The 18,178-nt window shown below is 42.8% G+C and overlaps 1 protein-coding gene across 1 annotated transcript in view; it reads right to left on the bottom strand.

The window, feature by feature from the left end:
* Window positions 1–18,178, bottom strand: part of LOC144115028 (ATP-binding cassette sub-family F member 1) — a 57,452-nt gene that overhangs the window by 12,458 nt on the left and 26,816 nt on the right. The window contains exons 8-14 of the mRNA XM_077649154.1: window positions 14,278–14,402; window positions 11,697–11,809; window positions 6,499–6,673; window positions 5,886–5,960; window positions 4,607–4,677; window positions 3,936–3,968; window positions 826–897 (exon numbers count right to left, since the gene is read on the bottom strand). Coding sequence (XP_077505280.1) covers window positions 826–897; window positions 3,936–3,968; window positions 4,607–4,677; window positions 5,886–5,960; window positions 6,499–6,673; window positions 11,697–11,809; window positions 14,278–14,402 — 664 coding nt within the window. The remainder of the gene's footprint in view (window positions 1–825; window positions 898–3,935; window positions 3,969–4,606; window positions 4,678–5,885; window positions 5,961–6,498; window positions 6,674–11,696; window positions 11,810–14,277; window positions 14,403–18,178) is intronic.

Genomic DNA, 18,178 nt, shown 5'->3' on the forward strand with positions numbered 1-18,178 from the left:
ACAATGCACATCCACCATCAATGCACTACTCAGTACATGCCACTGTAGAGGAAGGAGAGCGGCAGCTGTGACACCAATGGTACTTTGCACTGATCTCAAGGAACAACCAGAAGGCTGGCTGTGCAAGGTTCAGGCTGCAAGGTGGGCTTCATACGAATTAAACAGCTTTCATTTAATATCAACTAAATGAAAAAGTTGCAGCCGGGGAGGCAAAATTCAACACCCACTATAGTTCACATACATATTTTTCCTTTCACAGGAAATAGCCCGGTTCTTGAAAATCTTTAAAAGCAGGGCCATAAGTTATCCAAACAGCAACCATCACAAATACTGATAAAATTGTGACCTGTCAAATCAAAGATGACACCATGCATTTCAAAAGGAATAAGTTAAGATGAGCGCATTAAGTTTTCAATGACAATGAGGCAAATGCCATTAAATTCTTCCATGTGACACCCAGCAAATCGCATTATACAAAATTACACCAGTTGAAAAGAATTGCATTAAATTCCAATGTGATAATCTCCAGACCATGTACTGAACAGTCACATTCGGTCCATCTTATAATGTTAGTTCGCTGTATTAGTGCAAAAATGACAATCAGGAAACATAACACATCTCAATTTTCATGCTTTTGGCCTGTTTGCTTTGGTGCATTCCTTTAGCAAAATTAAACAGACTAATAACTTAACAAGTTGCTGGCACAAGCCACTACAGATTTTAATGACTTGTATACATACACAAATCTTCACACCTGAATAAAGCATTGCCCAGCAGGGAAGATGCATGCATGCAACCAAAGAAAAACAAAGGTTATATGGTTACCTGAAGATATTCAACAGGGCTTTCGTCGGAGTTCAACTGCTCCCCAGAATGCTGATCGAAGCGACCTATCCTCTAGAGAGATAACAAAAGGCAATGAAAGACTGTTACATCACCTTGGATTTCTACTGCAAACAAATCTGGACACTGCCCAAAAAAAATTGCCCTCTTCTTACCACCTTAACAAATTTACCACAGCACACTTTTGAACCACAACAAGGCATTAGAAAGATAAGAACACTGGCATTCAGCTGGCATCCATTTTTCTTCACCCCTCATAAACACAGGACCAACCTGCCCGATAGTGCTTCAATGTTATTTAACCTTTTCACTAACACGAACGACGAACACTTGTACAAATAAAGCTAGTAAAAACCTGTGCTTGTCATATATTCAAACACATTGGGCCGTTTCTCATGGATCCAGTGACGAACAAGAAACACCATGCTCCTTATAATTCTAGTTGGTAATGACAGTAGGCATTCCATTCTGAGCTCTTTAATTTCATTTTGGTTGGTTTTAGTTCAAGCAGGACCAGTGACAACAATATGCGCGCGCACGCACACACACACACACACAAAGAAATATTAACATCGCTGCCCGCTTGTCCTAAGAGAATACAAATACACAGAAATTATTGTTCTGGGCTTCACCAGAAACAAACCATGCAAAGCTCTACACAGAAATTGAGAATATGGGTCAAGATCACACAAAAAAAAAAATCCCAAAGTAAGTTTGCAAGCATAGAGAATCATTAAAAGAAACTGTCCACAAGCTGGCAAAATAACTTATTCATTTCCCATGGCAGGCAAAGCGTTAAAGGGACACTCAGGAGAAATTGAAGTTGGCTTGTATCGATAGAGTACCAGCTCCTGATCACAAAAATGCCACTCTTACAGAAAACAAAGCTCTTGTAAGGTAGAAAATAGCAAGAACCAAAATACAGGTATCGCCGCCACAGGCCAATCTCGCAAGTACAAGAGTGATGATGTCATAAGACAAGAGACGTCATCTTGGAGGAATTTTCATTCCTACATGAAACTGCGAATCTCTGAGGCTGACAAAGGAAGGTTGCGTGGTTCAATACTGAAGTAAGTTTTGTTTTAAAACCGATAGTGCACTTTTATCACACAAGGAAGACAGACAAAAGATAACCTGAATGTTGGAAGCAAAGAAAACCGATGCTTGGCGGCGCCACAGGCGGCCAGGAGTTTTTCGATTTGTTATGGCGCTTTGCGTCTACGAGCTGTGCGTGCTCCGTGATATTGTTTTTGACGCGCCTCGATTTACAAACGCCGAACAGCAGAGCAACTCCAAGTGCCGCTTAAAGTGCTAGTTAACCTTTGAAGGAGCCTGTTAAGGCTGGTCAGATGATCGCCACGGTCGATGAAGAACTATGATGGCACGATGGTCGGTGATCGTACAAGGGAGTTCGCAGTATAAGGAGCACTTGTGTCTTCGCACGCTCGCCCGGCAAAACATTCACGACTGTGGCAGTCAACTTCAAACTACTTAACGGAAATCGTTTATTAAGGACGGGAGACAAGGTAGTGAAGAAAAACTGCTGATAGCCTAGCTCTGTTAGGCCAGGATATACGTAGCGAAACCGCGGAGACTTCTGCATTGAAAGAGTGCATTCACTAGATGCGTCTTTATTCAGCCTAAAGCTTAAACCGTCGAGGCGGAGTGGTAGCGTCTCCGCCTCAAAAGCCAAAGCCCCTGGTTCGATTCCGAGCCTCAGCACGGGTTTTTTTTATCTTATTCAGTGAGTGTGCGGGGGGTTTCAGTGGCTCCCATAGATGCCGCCACCGAATACGTTGGTTAGCGGTTAAGCGCAGGCTCTGTCAAGGCGAGTTTATGCTCCGGTGTAACGGGTGCGCGCGCTGCACGGTGACGTCACGTCGGCCAAAGCGAGACCCTCTATACTCCAACTGCACTTGACCGCCGACGCGTTCGGCGGCTTCGGAGCACTCTGACCGCACTGGCGGAGACTTGGAGCACGTCTCTATTTCACACCGAGTGCACCAGCCAGGCCAGACCGATTCGGCTCCGCAGTGAGGTGCACGTTGTGACGTCATTCAATAGCTTCGGCAGTTGGGCAGAGCTGTTCTTTTCGAGCTCGCGGCTAATTTAATCCATTCACAGTACACATCTGAAGGTACATGCAAGAGGGCGAGAAAGCCCGATCCAGTGAACCCCGTACCTCCAGATGCGCGGAAGCCGTTGAAGCGTCATGCGTCGGCTTTACTTTCAAGCCGCCAACTTTAAACGCGAGCGCCTTTGAGCACCCATCCGTTTTTTGTGGCAAAAAATAAATAAACAATTTGGCCCTTGCAACCATGGGAGACCTCGACGCTGCCTGCTGCACCGTGCAACAGCGCCGTTCAAGGAATCACAATCCATTGGCCCCAAAGCCCCAACCAGCCTCCGTTGGGCGCGACGCGCCGACCTTTTCCTCACCCCTCGCGACACCCCGCACTGGGGTTATGATGTTTAATTTGCAACGGCTGCTCACGGCGGAAGGAGGAAACGACCCGCCACCGCCTAACTTAACCGTGCACCCTCAAAAGCATCGCACGCTCTGTGGGGCTGAGGTCGCTGAAATGCAGGCCGGAGTTTTTGTGAGAACTTCGTCGTCGAGTTAGGGAATGGGATCCATCGTAACGCTGGCAAGACGCCGGTGCAAACGTAAATGAAGCGACGGTAGTGACCCCCGATAGATGCCTTCAATGTGCAGCGGCGGTAGCTTTCATTTCGGCTGCTGCTAGACCGCACCGCTAGCGGTCAGAAATCACGGAGTCTGCGTTTACGTCACGCATCATGTCACTCCGTCCTATGACGTCATAAGGGTGCGACGTGATGTCATAAGAGTGCTCCGAGTTTGAATCGGAGCGTCGGGAAAAACTTTTTCAACTTCGAATCCAAATTTCTTTGAAATAAATGCATCTTTCGCTCCCGGACAAGCGACAACAAAGCCATGAAATTCCGAACTACCAGATTTTGCTAACAAAAAAAATTTGATCGAGTTCTTCTCACTGTCCCTTTAATCCCACTATGTTATAAACTTGGAACTACCACAGCAGCTATCCGAGGAAGGAAAAGTGCACCCTTACCAGCCTGTGGTTCCTCCGAGCTTCACCTTGAAGCTGAAAGAAGCAAAATTTGTTAAATGAAACAATACAATATTGAAGCTAAATTCAAAGAAAAGCAGCATTGCTTCAAAAGTTCTTGTAAGTCAGGTGCAAAACTGAGCAGCAAAACTCCTTCTAATGCCGTTTGTGAGACCCAACACTTAAACTCAGAGGGGTTTCTAGGGTCTCAGCCCCCCCCCCCCCCCACCTAGCACTAGAATCTAAGGACTGCATAAATCCAAAGCAGGCAACCATTTTTTATTCTTCTTGCCAGTGTCTTCTCTATCGTTTCAACAATTTCACTATAGTTTTTAGTAATAATCATTACCATGTTTTCAAGAACTCGAGACAGAGAAAAAAAACTTGATGCGACAGCATCCTCAAAGATATGATGTGAAAGAGTTAATGAGTCCTTTCAGGTCTGTCATAAATTAAGCAAGAAAAAAAAATCAGCTTTACAAAATATTTCTCTCCTTTGTACAAAATGCTGTGTAAAACAAGCCACCAGCTGCTCTCTCTCCCTCTTTGTTTCCCTCTTCACCTGAGCTCAAATCACCGGAGACCCCCCTTCGATGGAGCCAGACTTTTATCACTGGTAAGGCTTTTTGGTGACGCCTTTTGTTGAGGCCTGCCACCCGACATATGCTGCTCACCGGTGTGAGGTCCCCGCAGAGAAGCTTGAGAAAAGTACTTTTTCCTACACCATTCGGTCCAACAATAGCAACTGAAAAAGAAATTTGCACATAGCTGTCAGTGCAGACACAACAAACAATAAAAAAAAGATGAAAAAAGTGAGCACACAGCAGAGAGAACTGCACTATGCCCCACAGTGGGGCCTTAGATTGGAAGCATTAAAACCATCCTGCAACCGAAGATCTTAACAAATTTAAGTCGCTCAACAGAGTCTTTACTTTGAGAGTGTTAAACACTGAAAACAAAACAGCCAGCATGCCCACAGCAAGCACTTCACTGACATTTCCCTCAGGCATTATTTCCTAACAAAGTATTCCTCAGTGCATAAATTATCGCAACACTGGTCTACCACATTTCCTGACACCACTGCTGGAAACACCAAGGTTACCCATCACCTTGCTGTTTCAAAATACCCTGTCACCAAAAATATTAGCAGCTGGCACAAGCTGTTCTTCTGGAACTAGCACAGACCCCCTCATACCCTTCATGCAAAAACATCAAAGTCACAGTTCTATATCAAGCATGAAATTTTGAAGGAGCATCTGATATTCCCCTCAAGTAAATAACCCTTTTGGTGTAAACATGTTCACAGCTGAGGACAAACCTCAAAATTAGCCCTATATTAAATAAACTTTGCAACAAAGATACTGTGAAAAGCAACAAAATAGTGAGCCCTACAAAGCCATTTGTGAGTACAGTTGCACATGCTCTTCAGCCGATAAACTTGGCGTAGTCACAAGGTTTGCTCGGCACTTCGCTGCTTGTCCTTATCACACCTCACACAAAACGATTTGCCTAGTTGGGTAAGCTTTAACTGTTTCTTAAGCTCACTCAGTACAGGATGTGTAGCTACGTTACTACATCATGTCATTCAGACATGTGTGGTGCATATGGGAAGCATCAGCCCCATCAAAGGTGCTCCCTTTAGTTCTGCTTCATTCTATAATTTTTTTTTCCCAGCAGTTAATTCAAAGGATTGTACTAAAGACTTACTGGCATACTGTGGTAAGCTATGTTTGTTCTAACACCGGCCCAGACTGTCTAAGGTAACAGCCTTTTCAATGACAATAGGTATTAAGTCCTGGTAGTGTTCGTGGTTTGCAATGACTGTGAGCAGAATTTTAGCAAACTTCAATAAAATTTTATGCAAAAGCAATTTAATAAGTATACCGAAATCAGCTAATTACACTTGAGCCAAAATAACCATTGATATCAATACAGCTGTATAAACAACCTTACCTCTAGAACTCATGTCAATACCAAAATCTAGGTTCTTGAAGAGAAGTGGCTGTCCTGGATATCCAAATGTAACATCTGGAAAAAGCCATATATATCATGATGTATGAGGCAAGAAAGATCCCAAACGGGCACTGAAACTCCCATGGACGTACTGTGGGCGTTTAGAACATCCAAGAGACATCCATGGGAGTTTCAGTGCCTATTGGGATGATACTCAATAGAAAGCAGTACTACAACCAAAGCACACCAAGCAAAAGCACGCCAAGCAAATATATTTGCCAAAAAACGCTAGCAAACAACTACAAGCCTTTTTAAACTGATGTAATTTCATCACATCCTCAGGAAAAAAATATCAAACATGTACATAAAACATGCAAACAACTATCTAGCTTGCAAACAGAAAGCCCCCAACTAGCTGCAGATTATTTGCTGCACTGCTGCATCTCCTACAGATTCTGTGTCAAAAGACCAAATCAAGCAGAATCATGTTTGTGAACAATAATACATAGCTGGAGTTTCTTCTACTTCCATCAACAATGCCTCATTCTCTCAAGAACGTTCAGTTTGAGACTAATTCAGTAATAAAATTTTTGTGCACTATTTGAAAACTTACTATAGAGACCAAGGATAGGTGGATTCAGAGGCGGGGGATTAGGAAACTTGAATTTGACAATATAGTCCTTAGGCCTCTGGATCAACTCAGCAGGGCCATTGTCTTCCTCTGTTCCCTGCAGCTTCTGCTTGTTCTTTTGCTGTTTGCGTGTCAGAGCTTGCACTGTGGTCTTTGTCTGAAATAACAATATTCCTTATGGTTACAATCGCTTAAGAGTCAGCTACAAAGACAAAAGCAAGCAGTAAAGTTCTCCAAGGACACCAATTAAATTTTAAGCTCTGCATATCCGCTTAAGGCACTGCGTCACCAATCATATATGCTACCGAACCTAGTTATATTCTCGCATATAAAGTGAGCCTTCTCCTTATAATTGCGTACCCTATTCATTCAGACACTGCCAGTTCAGGTCTGTCACTCCATCTCTTATAGCTACAGATAATCGTGTTTGTAAAGAACAAGTAAAGATGGGCATCAGCACATTTTATGGCAGGACAAAAAAGTAGCGCTTATTTTCACATGCTCTCTTTTCGAATGATCACAAATAATGCATTTTAACATGCAAAATGTGTAAATACTAGTAGGGGTGTACAAAAATTGAAATTTTCAAACATGAATTGAATATTTGTTCACTATGAAAAAAAATTTTAAGATAAATAGCAGAGCGTTGCTGTTAAAATTTTTTTAAGATAGTGTGATGTGAGACAGATACTGCGCCATTTCCTTTCCCCAAAAACCAATTTCATTACATTTTCCGCATATAATGTTTGACCAGACCAAAAGGAGTTGGCGGAGCTCATGCTAGAAGAGTTGTGAAAGCAACCGGATGACTGCCCTGGGTGTGGACGTCAATTATGAAGACACTATGGAAGGATTAAAAAGAACCCAATCTTTACACGCTTTCGCGTCAAGATTATGACGGGCGCAATCAACTGCCCCAGTATGTGAGCAAACCAAACACGCAGCGGTGTAGGATATGTGGTATCTTTTTTTGTCTGTCTTCACAAAATAACTGTTTTAATCTCTTTCATTCAACTGTTTTTATCTCTTTCATTAGTAGTCTCCTAAAAAATAATTCTTTGAAGCATATTCTCTCCTAAATAAGCATTATCCATCATCATCATCATCAAAACAGTGAGAAAATTGAAGAATATGCTGGAGTGATTTTCTACGTAGAGCAGCTTCAGTACGTGAACAAATGTAGATGCAATAAAAATGTGCTGAAATGCAAAACAATTTTTTTTACACTTCACTTCCAACAGGACATCTGATCATGATTTATGCAATAAATAATTTTTCCTCTCAGCAGATCTGTTGTAAATGTCCGTGCATGCTGGATGCCTACATTATCTAACAGGCCATCCATCATTGGCATGACAGGTGCAGCAAGGAAAACAGGTGAGAAGGAGATAGAGCTCGTTTGCGGGAGGCCAACGTGTGGTGTGTGGAATGGGGAACGAACATGCTCAGAAGGCTGGCTGCAAACACACCTCATGACAAAATCCTGCAGATCTCAAGATCCAAGTGTACACTTATGGGCCCACCCCTCAATAAAAAGCCCACCCCCTCACCTCACAAATGACTACTTACTGCACCCAACTACTCCAACACTCGCAACAAAAAGTATTCACTAGAGCTTACTTGTAGCACTAATGCCAGCAGCATGACCCCTACAGACATCCCTCAGCCCTAACCAGAGTTACTAACTCTCCTAACTGGCATCACCATTTCACATCACCCCAGCTGTCAGATTTCCACAAGGACAAACATCCAGTAAATTTTTCATACCTGAAAATCGTGTACAACAACATTTATAGATAATTTACAGCAGTGCCTTATCCACTGACAAGTCATTACATAAAGAGGACTATTAAATTGAACATGCAGAGCAAGACAAGAAATGGTCACAGGCTGTCTATGACACTGGCATATGCAAATTATGCAATTTCTCTTGATTTTTCCTCACCATTCTGATTATGGTTCCGTGACAGATTCACAACATTTACAGTACAAGTCAGCCACGTACTGCTAACCTGATTATAACATGCATCTAATCCTAACACACACCCTGTTACAAACATTAGAACTGGACACATAAAGAAGGCTGTGCCTTAGGAAAAATTAAAATTATAAGAAAATTGAAAAGCGTAAATTGTGGGGTTTAACATCCCGAAGCAACACATGGGCTAAGGAACACGGTAGTGGAAGGCTCCGGATTAATTTAGACCACCTGGGGTTCTTTAATATGCGCTGACATCGCGCAGCACATGGGCGCCTTTAGCGTTTTGCCTCCATCGAAACATGGCAAATTTATACCTATAGAGATGTGATTCACTGCTTCCATGTTATATATTTTAAGCACAGCTGCCATGTGTCCAAAACAAAGTAGTACTACAACAGACCTGCATTCAAGACTGCATTCCAGACTCTGCACCTACATCACAAACCATTCATGATGTTATAATGCAAAATGTGACTTTTCGCTCCACAATGAGGCTTTTTAAGCATGATATGCTTTTTGCTCTGATAAAAAGTGTGCCGCAACAACAGTCTTCCTATTACCGTGGTGGGCAAAGCCAGCACATGGCGCGAAGGAGCCTACGCTCTGTACAGCAGCCTAAGTGGCGCAAGCACAGTACTCGCAATGCGTGAGCCGTCAGCGCACCCGCGGGCAATACCTTAAGCCGCCATAACTGTTTACAATGGGTTCTGAGCAACACCAAAGGATGGCACATTGGATCTGCAAAAGATAATGCACTCTCCCGCCTTACTGACACTGCGGACAGATGGCTGTGTTTGGCTGAGATTAGACCTTGCTTTGCAACAAGGTCAGTCTCTAGAATGTGCTACTATTTCCCACAAAAGAGTACATTTTTTTGTGACCACCAGTCTGTTTTCCATACAGTTGATGTATTGGCACATTGCTTAAAATGCTTGCACGTGCAACAAAAGACCATGTACTTTCTAGAAAACCTCACCATCCAAGTAGCGTAAGCAGCAGAAAGCATGCTATGCCAATTAATTTGCAGGAAAAAGAGGGGAACATCCCAAGTGCAGTGCGTGGTTAAGGGATGGCTACTCTCGTTATTTTACATCAAATGTAACCAAGTTTGGCATAGGTACTTAACTTTCTATGCAAGTCTCAGAATTGTATTTTATTTTAAGCTAGCTGTTATAGTTGAAGAGTAGTTACAATTCACATTCTCGTGAAGTCATCCCTAGGGTGTTCAACAATTAGGGAGTAAGTACACAAGTTCTTTTATATCAACATGTTCACGAAACCTTGTTCTGTGCAGTAAAGCAACTAGTTTTCTTTCAAAATGACTCAAACTTATGAAAATAAAAGTTTAACCCCAGCATGCATATTTACAAGAAAACATTTTTTACAAAAATTACTTTCAAAAATCACTGAGCAGAAGCTCTGATCTGTCCTCTTCACAGTGATAAGTTAAACCTGGATATAACGAAACTGAGAAAGGTCCACATTTTTTCGTTACATGCAAATTTCCGTTACATCCAGTTTTCGCATGAAAACTCAAAAGGACTGATCAGGAAGGAAGTCAAAACGAAAATTAAATGTAGATTAAATGGCCTAGCAAATGTTCACAGTTAATCCCATTACTCGGAGTCGTAAACATAGAGAGACGTTTCGCGATCGTGTTGATAATGTGTGTGCAGCAGCAGCTGCCACCATCTCTGCCGCGGATCACAAGATAAAAGCACGACGCTGCTATGTGTGGGACAGGAAGAGGGGGGGAGGAGAAGGACCAGCAACACCCGCGTCAGTACGTGTGCTCATCACTCATTAAGAAAAAAGGAAAAGTCTTGCTCTGGTCATCCACCACTGCCCACAGAAACTGACCCTTCGCCTCGCGTTGCTGGCGCTCTCCACTGTCCCCGCTCCCACCGCAATGCAGCTCACTGCAGCTGTGAATCGTGCGAGCAACCAAGCGGCCGCGATGAGTGCCCATTGCTCATCCCATGCATTCTTTGCTACGTCCTGCTGCTTCACACTGCTTTTGGACATGGGCTCATGTAATGCCACTTTGTGTGATGCTACAAAAGCGAAAGCTGCTGAGACTGCTGCATTTGCCACCGAGAAGCGCCAATTGTGCTGGAGCATGGCATGTGGCATCAGCTACATTTGCTCGTTGCAATCGTAGACTTTCCTCTAAAGGCACGTTTTATATCATGAAACTTTCACATAATTTGGCCTAATTTTAAGTAGAGCAGCAGAAGTTAATGGATAGTCGGTGTAGTGAGTTCGTTGCATCAGGGCGGACCACTGCAACAACTTCATTATATGGAGTTCACAAATACATACACTTCAATGGGGCTGGCGTTGGGGAATTGAGAAGCTTCGTTATATCGAGAAATTGGTTACATGAAGACTGTTACATCCAGGTACAAGAGTACAAAGTGATACTAAGATCACGGTGCTCCACCATCGGAAAACTGCGGAATGTGCAATGCGCTAGGACCATAAAAAGCGAGATTCACTCGCAATTTTGAATGACCACACATAAAGAAAAACAGTTTTAAGAAATTTCAGCTCCATATTTCAGTAATTTTTTGCTACAAGACAGATGATGACCCAAGGATTACGACAAAAAATGAATTGCAAAAAAGAAAATTATGACCGAAATGGCCATTTTATTTGCCATGTCCCCTTAAAAGCGAGAGGAGAAAAAAGTCGAGCAACAACAGAACAAGTACATGAAAGCCACTAGCCCTTGGAACATCCTTGCCAAAATAACAGAGTTGCATTTACCACTCCTCATGCTATCAGGAGACTTAATATCATGCAGAAGAGCATAGCAATGGCACAGGTTCACATCACGCAGGTTATTCTCGCAGCCAATAAGGGATGGCGACCGCAGCTTCTCCACTCTGCCGCCAGCGTACTTTTTCTGTGGTCAGGGCAGCCTGGTTACTTCTGGCAAAAACTGCATATGCAATGCTCCAAGCTCTTGAGCACGTACCACCCTCCGCCTTCACAATGTAGTCATGCCCCTTGGCAATAAACTGTTCATGAGCTTCCATTGACTTAGTGCTTAGTTGTAACTCTACCTATGGTCTGTTAGGTGTGGACCTACTACACAGTTATTTGGAAATTTACTAGAGATAACAATATTACAGACCTGGAAAACTGAGACAAATACAGTAAAATGTGCCATGTAAGAATCCTTGTGGACACTTACCGCAGTTTTGCTTGACATGCCAGAAGCTTTCATCTGCTTAATCTTCTTTTCCTGCTTCTCATATTCCTTGATCATTTCTTTTCTTCGTTGCACATACATTTTCTTAAATTGACCTGCAGGAAGCACACACTTACAGTGTAAATTGTGACTAGCTGAACAAATGAAAAAACAATACACTTCTGCAAGAGATTAAAGGACTATAGATATCTAATTTTATTGAGCGTTTTCTTTTGTTAAATGAAGCATTGGACATTAGAATACATGGATTACTGGGTGGTATTTAACTACAATTGCTAAATAATTTATAATTAAATTTCTTTTCTTATGCTGTTTCGGTTTCAGTTTCATCGACAGAACGACAACTGTGACGTCAAGTTGATGTTTTGGTCACGTCATCGACTAGGCAAACTAATATAATCCCTGATGTGTACTTTTAATTCACTATGACATTTAAGCTAGCCTCTTCCAAGACCTGGAATGACAAAAAATGACCTGTCAACGATTATATTAGTTTTTCTAGTGGATCGCGTGACTAGAACATCTACTTCACGTCAGAGCAGTCGTTCAGTCGATGAAACCGAAACCGAAACAGCGTCAAGAAGAAATTCAATTATAAATTATTTAGCGGTCGTACACAAATATCACAGGGTACTCCATGTATATGAATGTCTAACACATAGTTTGAAATAAGAAAACACGCAAGCAAAAATTTGGCGTCTATAGTCCTTCAAGATTAGGCTGAGATTAGGAAGTTTGCGGGAATAAGGTGGCAACAGCTGGCACAGGATCAGGTCAACTGGAGAGACATGGGAGAGCCCTTTGTCTTGCAGTGGATGTAAACTATATGTAAACTACTGAATGACGACAGTTTGGAGGTGAGAGATCTTGATTAGAGAACAGTGCAGAGACAGTATATAGAAAAGTTGTGTTCCCTAGCTACATTTTGTCCTTGTACTCTATTTTTGAGCGATACCATCACTTTTTAATCTCCTCGCAAAAGTACCTTATGTACTGTCGGCCGAAAAATTTTGTGGAATCTGCGATGCGTGGCGGAGCTAAGCAAAACTGCAATGCTGCGCCCTCTGCCATCATAGGGCATGGTGTAGAGGCTCACTAACAGTACTGCCGCAGCAGGCTTGCCATGAGCCTCGACACCGCGCTCTGTGATGGCAGATGACGCAACGATGCAGTTTTGCTTCGCTCTACCACGCATTGCAGATCCTGCAAACTTTTGCGGCCGACAACACAGTGGGTCACATTTTGTGATACAACTAAATATGTTGATACACTGCAACAGATGATACAAACAAGCGAGAAACTGCAGGCGACTATTAGCAGCTCTACACTACACTCTTCCTGCAGTTGACCTTGCAGCATACATAAACTTCCCCCAATTTTACTATGCAATATTCCACCCTCCCTTTTCAACAGGGACTCTAAAACAACTTGCACAAAAGCACTGAATACAAAGCAAAAACTGCAATATCTCCTGTCAGCCTTATGCCATGTGCAGCTAAGGCATGTGATGGAAAATGGTTTCATTTGCAAGTTTTCATTACTTTCATGAATGCTCTTTTGTTTTCGGCACACATGAAGACAGCACATGCTGTCATGTACTTGTGTGCAGGTGAAAGGAGGCAGGATAATCGCTGGTCCTTAAAAGTAACAGGGTGGATTCCAAGAGAAGGCAAGCATAGCAGGGAGCAGCAGAAAGTTAGGTGGGCAAATCAGATTAAGAAGTCTGAAGGCATACGGTGGCTGCAGCTGGCAAAGGACAGGGTTAATTGGAAATTGGAGAGACATAGGAGAGGCCTTTGCCCTGCAGTGGACGTAGTCAGGCTGATGATGGTGATGATGATGAAAGAAGGCCACAACTGACGTCCAGTAGCTTTGGTTTCTGCTACATGTGTTCACACTTTGAGGGTGCCAACAAGCCATGACAGATGCAGTAATCACGCTGCAACGTCGTCATCTGCTTGTGATCTGAACTAAGATTAGTCATATGCCACAGATAGTATGACGTGGCAAGCACCGGCTTTAAATGACGCTGCATGCTGTCATGCCACGTGTATAAGGGCATGCAGCTTAACATCAGCTGGGAAAAGTCACAGTACAAATGAACTGCAGCAAATTTCTGCTTGGTTATTTGGTTTCAGACACTTGAAAAGAAAACAAGCATGTGGGAACCTCTATATCTGCATTGGAGTCTGTTCTCGGCTTGCCATACTTCAAATTTCTGGTCACAAGTTTTCTCGCACATGAATGAAGTGCCGTATCAGAGTATCAATGAAAATGGGGCTTTATTTCGTAAAGTCAATGCCAGTCTACATCCATAACATGTAGCATGAAGCAGACATGCACCCTGCAGTTCCCCAAAGCTTTACCGCAAGTGGCTCAAGCAATTTAAAAATGAGCAGCTGAATGGGTACCTTTGCAAATCACTGAATAGAGTATAAACAAGAGAAATTATGCCGAATATGAATATTAAAAGCTGAAGTACTAAATGTTTAGTGGTGCAGGGAATTCATAAAAGCACCTAAAGCAAAGCAAAAGCTTATTTTGAGCTTGATTCACAACTCACTGAAATTTCCTCTGTAGTAGAAGAGTTTCTGGTTGTCTAAATGGATGACGTCAGTGCAAACATTGTCTAAGAAGCTCTGATCGTGGGAAACCACCAGAAGAGTTTTCTTCCAGACTTGAAGATAGCTGCAGACAAGTACGAAACCAATGCGAAACTTTAGAAAAAAAAATTTCAAGAGAACACACCTATTTACAGGAGCAAGAAGCAATCGCACAGAAAAAAATATTGGTTGCACAGTATTTAGATAAAAGAGCCTTGTGAAATGCTGTCCTCATGCTACAAGTATTTCATCATGCTTACAAAACACAAACAATGCCCGTCTAAAACTACGATGCAGTCAATCACATGGCAAAGTTTGTTGGCATCATACACCCAGTGATGGTGCAGTCAAGTGAAGTTTTGGACCAATTTTTCTGGCAGAAAGAGCACTGTTTTTGAGCACTCTATTATAAGAAAATCCCCAATTCGGAGAAACTTTGTGTCAGCATTAAAATTCTACAGCAACATTCTACAGCAACACTGGAGCAGCACAAATGGAGTAATGAAGTCATTCATAAAAATTTCTTGCAATGTCATTGAATTCGGTCAAGTGTAGCTATGAAAAAAACCCACACTAAGAAGCTATTCAAAGCAAAAATTTTATCAATGCATGAAAGTTCGGAGCGGCGCATTTAATAAAAACCCCCAAAAAATGAACATGTTCACCAGAGCATTTTATTTTATGCTGGCATGACTTAACAGAGATGTGGGTCTTGAAAGAGTAAAAAAAAAAGCGAAAATTGAATTTTTTCAAAAGTGCGATACATAGGGTTCAAATACTATTACAGTATGTTCCTACAAAATTTCAATGTTTAATTAGACCTCCAACTACTAAAAAAAGATTGATATATTTTACTCTTCCGAAGCACCAAAATGGCGATTTTGGAGCAAAATGCGGCAGCACTTCGCACCTGCTACTTCCCGCAATCGCGTCCCCGATGGCCGCCATCTTGGTTTTGCTCAAAAGATGGCGCTCTTCCATACATTCCAGTATTAATCACTACTGCGAAATTCTCTCAAAATGCCCGCATTGCATCTTTTTCTTAGGCCTCTACAGCAACACCAAATGGGTAGCGTGCGAACTTCAACTTCAAATGCGATTCTCTCAATTTGGTGTTTTTTGCCAACATGACAAGCCTTACAGTAGTTTTCGTTACGTTTTTATGGTGCAATTTCAAATAATCTTGTACCATTGAATTCAGAAATAACTAAACTACAGTAGAATCTCGATTATACGGCTTTCAGGGAACCGCATGAAACCGTTGTATAATCTGGGCATCGTACAATTGAAAACCTCGCACAATTGATGCACTCGTGAATAAACGCGTCCGCTACTCTGGCTTTCAAAAATTAATTGAAGTCCTTTTGCTTGCGCATTATAAAACCGGCAGTTTTCATTCTGCGAGAATTAGATCCAAGACCCCTCGCAGCCAGGCTTTTCGGCGTCGAAGAGGCGGCTTAAACGAGGCACGCGTGCGCTCCCATCCCTGCGCTTCAAGTAAACACCACATGCTCCTCAAAAATGATATCTCGACAGAGCACCAGAAACATGGCTGCTCCGACTCTTCAAAGACGTTTTGCAGTGTGCAGTATGACCATGCCAGTGACACATCTTTCTGTTCAGAGTTCTATCAGGGGCGGAAAGCGTGAGCAACTTCCGTCCCGGCTAACTGGAGAAACCTCTGCTGAAGCCCTAACTGGTCCACTTAACGCTATGAGCGTATAACTGAAGGAGGAATTGGCGCTAGCATCAGTAGTAAAGAACAAGACCTAACTGCAAAGAAGGTTCTGAAAGGAGAAACGATCTCTCTCTCTAACCCCTTTGAATTTCTGACACAAGCGGCCGCTGCAGCCGCCGTGCATCGTTTTAATGTTTCGTGAACTTCGTCAGTCATGCTATCTCGGGCGCTGTCACCTGCTTTGCGGCACCGGTCACAGATACTTTGGTGTCATGTTCCTCCATGTGTTAGTGATGTCAGTGCTGCCACAATACGGTGGTGTTTAGTTTTGTGCTCGTAACAGTAGAAATTTCGAAGAGCGCAGCGAGACCCGCACGGATATGACGGGTACTGCTAGCTGCGCTCGCTTTCTCTGGACACATCGCTCATTTCGGCACCATGGATTATGAGCTATGATTTAGTCACCAATGTTGACGAAGCAGTCATCGTGTTTGGTCAGCAGAAGAGTCGGCACATCGCAGGAACAGATTATGCAACTTTAACTGAATTCTATTGGTGTTGCATATATTATCATGGGCAGTGATGGCCACTCGTGATAGTGGTTTGTTTTCATGCATTTATCATGCACAAATTTTTTGCAATTATCTACTATTGGAATGTACAATGTACATGCATTAAATTGTGCGCACTTACTGTGCACAGAATGATCCTTCTGTATTGCGTGCACAGCATGCCCGGAACGATCCCACATATACTGCATGAATCATGCACAAAATGATGTACTGAACATGTCAGCTGTGCCGTTTGAGATAAACTTAACACCTCTGGTGCATCCACACACATTATCTGTATTGTATGGAATACTGTAACACAGATATATAGTGTACAGCAACACCTTGTTGATACGTTCCCGGTTCATACAATCAAAACTGCGGACATTAGAAATGTCCCCCAGAGTTACACTATATTTCTCCTGGTTAATACATTCCAGGATAACAAGATTTCCCAGCTACTACGTTTAGAAATTTTCACAAATTGTGGTCGTATAATACGTTTATGGACCAACCTACATGTGCAAACATAAAAGTCGACCGAACGTGAGGGCACGCGAAGTGAACAGCTGGAATGCAGCGGCAGTCACCTGCTGTGGTGGGTTCTCTGCAGTGCAGAGGTGCAAGGCAGCGAAGCACCAGCAATAACAAAAAATATGGTGCGCTAGCATTAGACACAATTTTGCGGGGACGCGACACGAAGAGCAGAAACGTTGAGGTTACTTCACGGTGCATGTGGGGAAAGAGGCGAAGCGTCTATGAACCAGAGCGATGCACTTACGTACGAGCGGGCTGGGTATCGGGAACGCAACTTAAAAAGCAGTAACGCTACGACAAACGGACGCCGCTGAGGCTTCCCCGCAGTACCCATGCGCAAAGGGGCGAAGCATCCGAGAAAAAAAAAAGAGGAAGTAATGAGGAAGAGAGTTTGGTTGCTTTCGTTATTGCTGTCAACAGACAGGATGCGTTACGAAGTTCGTTCCATGCTTAAGACAGCGCGAAAGCGGACTGAATTATGCGAGCACTAGACAAGGATCTGTTCAGATCTTGTGCTAAGAAATGCTAATCGACATTTTAATGAAGTAAAAATGTCAATAAATGTGTTTGTACCTCATTCAGAAGGTACATTTCTCAAAATTAGGCAGTTTGTATCAAACTTTTTTCCAGATAATAAGTTTTTTCCGCAATTAAAAAAAACGTATCAACGAGGTTTCACTGCATTTTGAGAAATCTCTCTTTTAGAGTGAAAGTAATGGAAAGGATATATGTGTCAATAAGCCATGAAAAATATGTTCTCTGTTATCTGTACATTGGCCCAGTGCTGTGGTTGCCATTGTTGACCAGCAGCGAGACCAATTTTAACATGCAACAACAGCAAAGAAAGGGTGTACGAAAACCTAAGTAAAGCATAGCACGCGGCCGCGGGCAGAGCAGGCGGACAACAACAAACACATCTGCCTCCCCTAGCGGGCCTGATTTTAGACCAGTCTGTGTGTGAAGCAGATGCCATGTGAACACCCCCGCGCCCACGTGTTTCAGTCGTCCATTGTCATGGAGATCCATACGCCGTAACTGCACCACCAACAGTTATGAAAGCAACTGAAGGAGAAATTGGCTCTACCATTTGTAATT

This window comes from Amblyomma americanum, chromosome 1, assembly GCF_052857255.1.
Source record: "Amblyomma americanum isolate KBUSLIRL-KWMA chromosome 1, ASM5285725v1, whole genome shotgun sequence".
Taxonomy (NCBI): domain Eukaryota; kingdom Metazoa; phylum Arthropoda; class Arachnida; order Ixodida; family Ixodidae; genus Amblyomma; species Amblyomma americanum.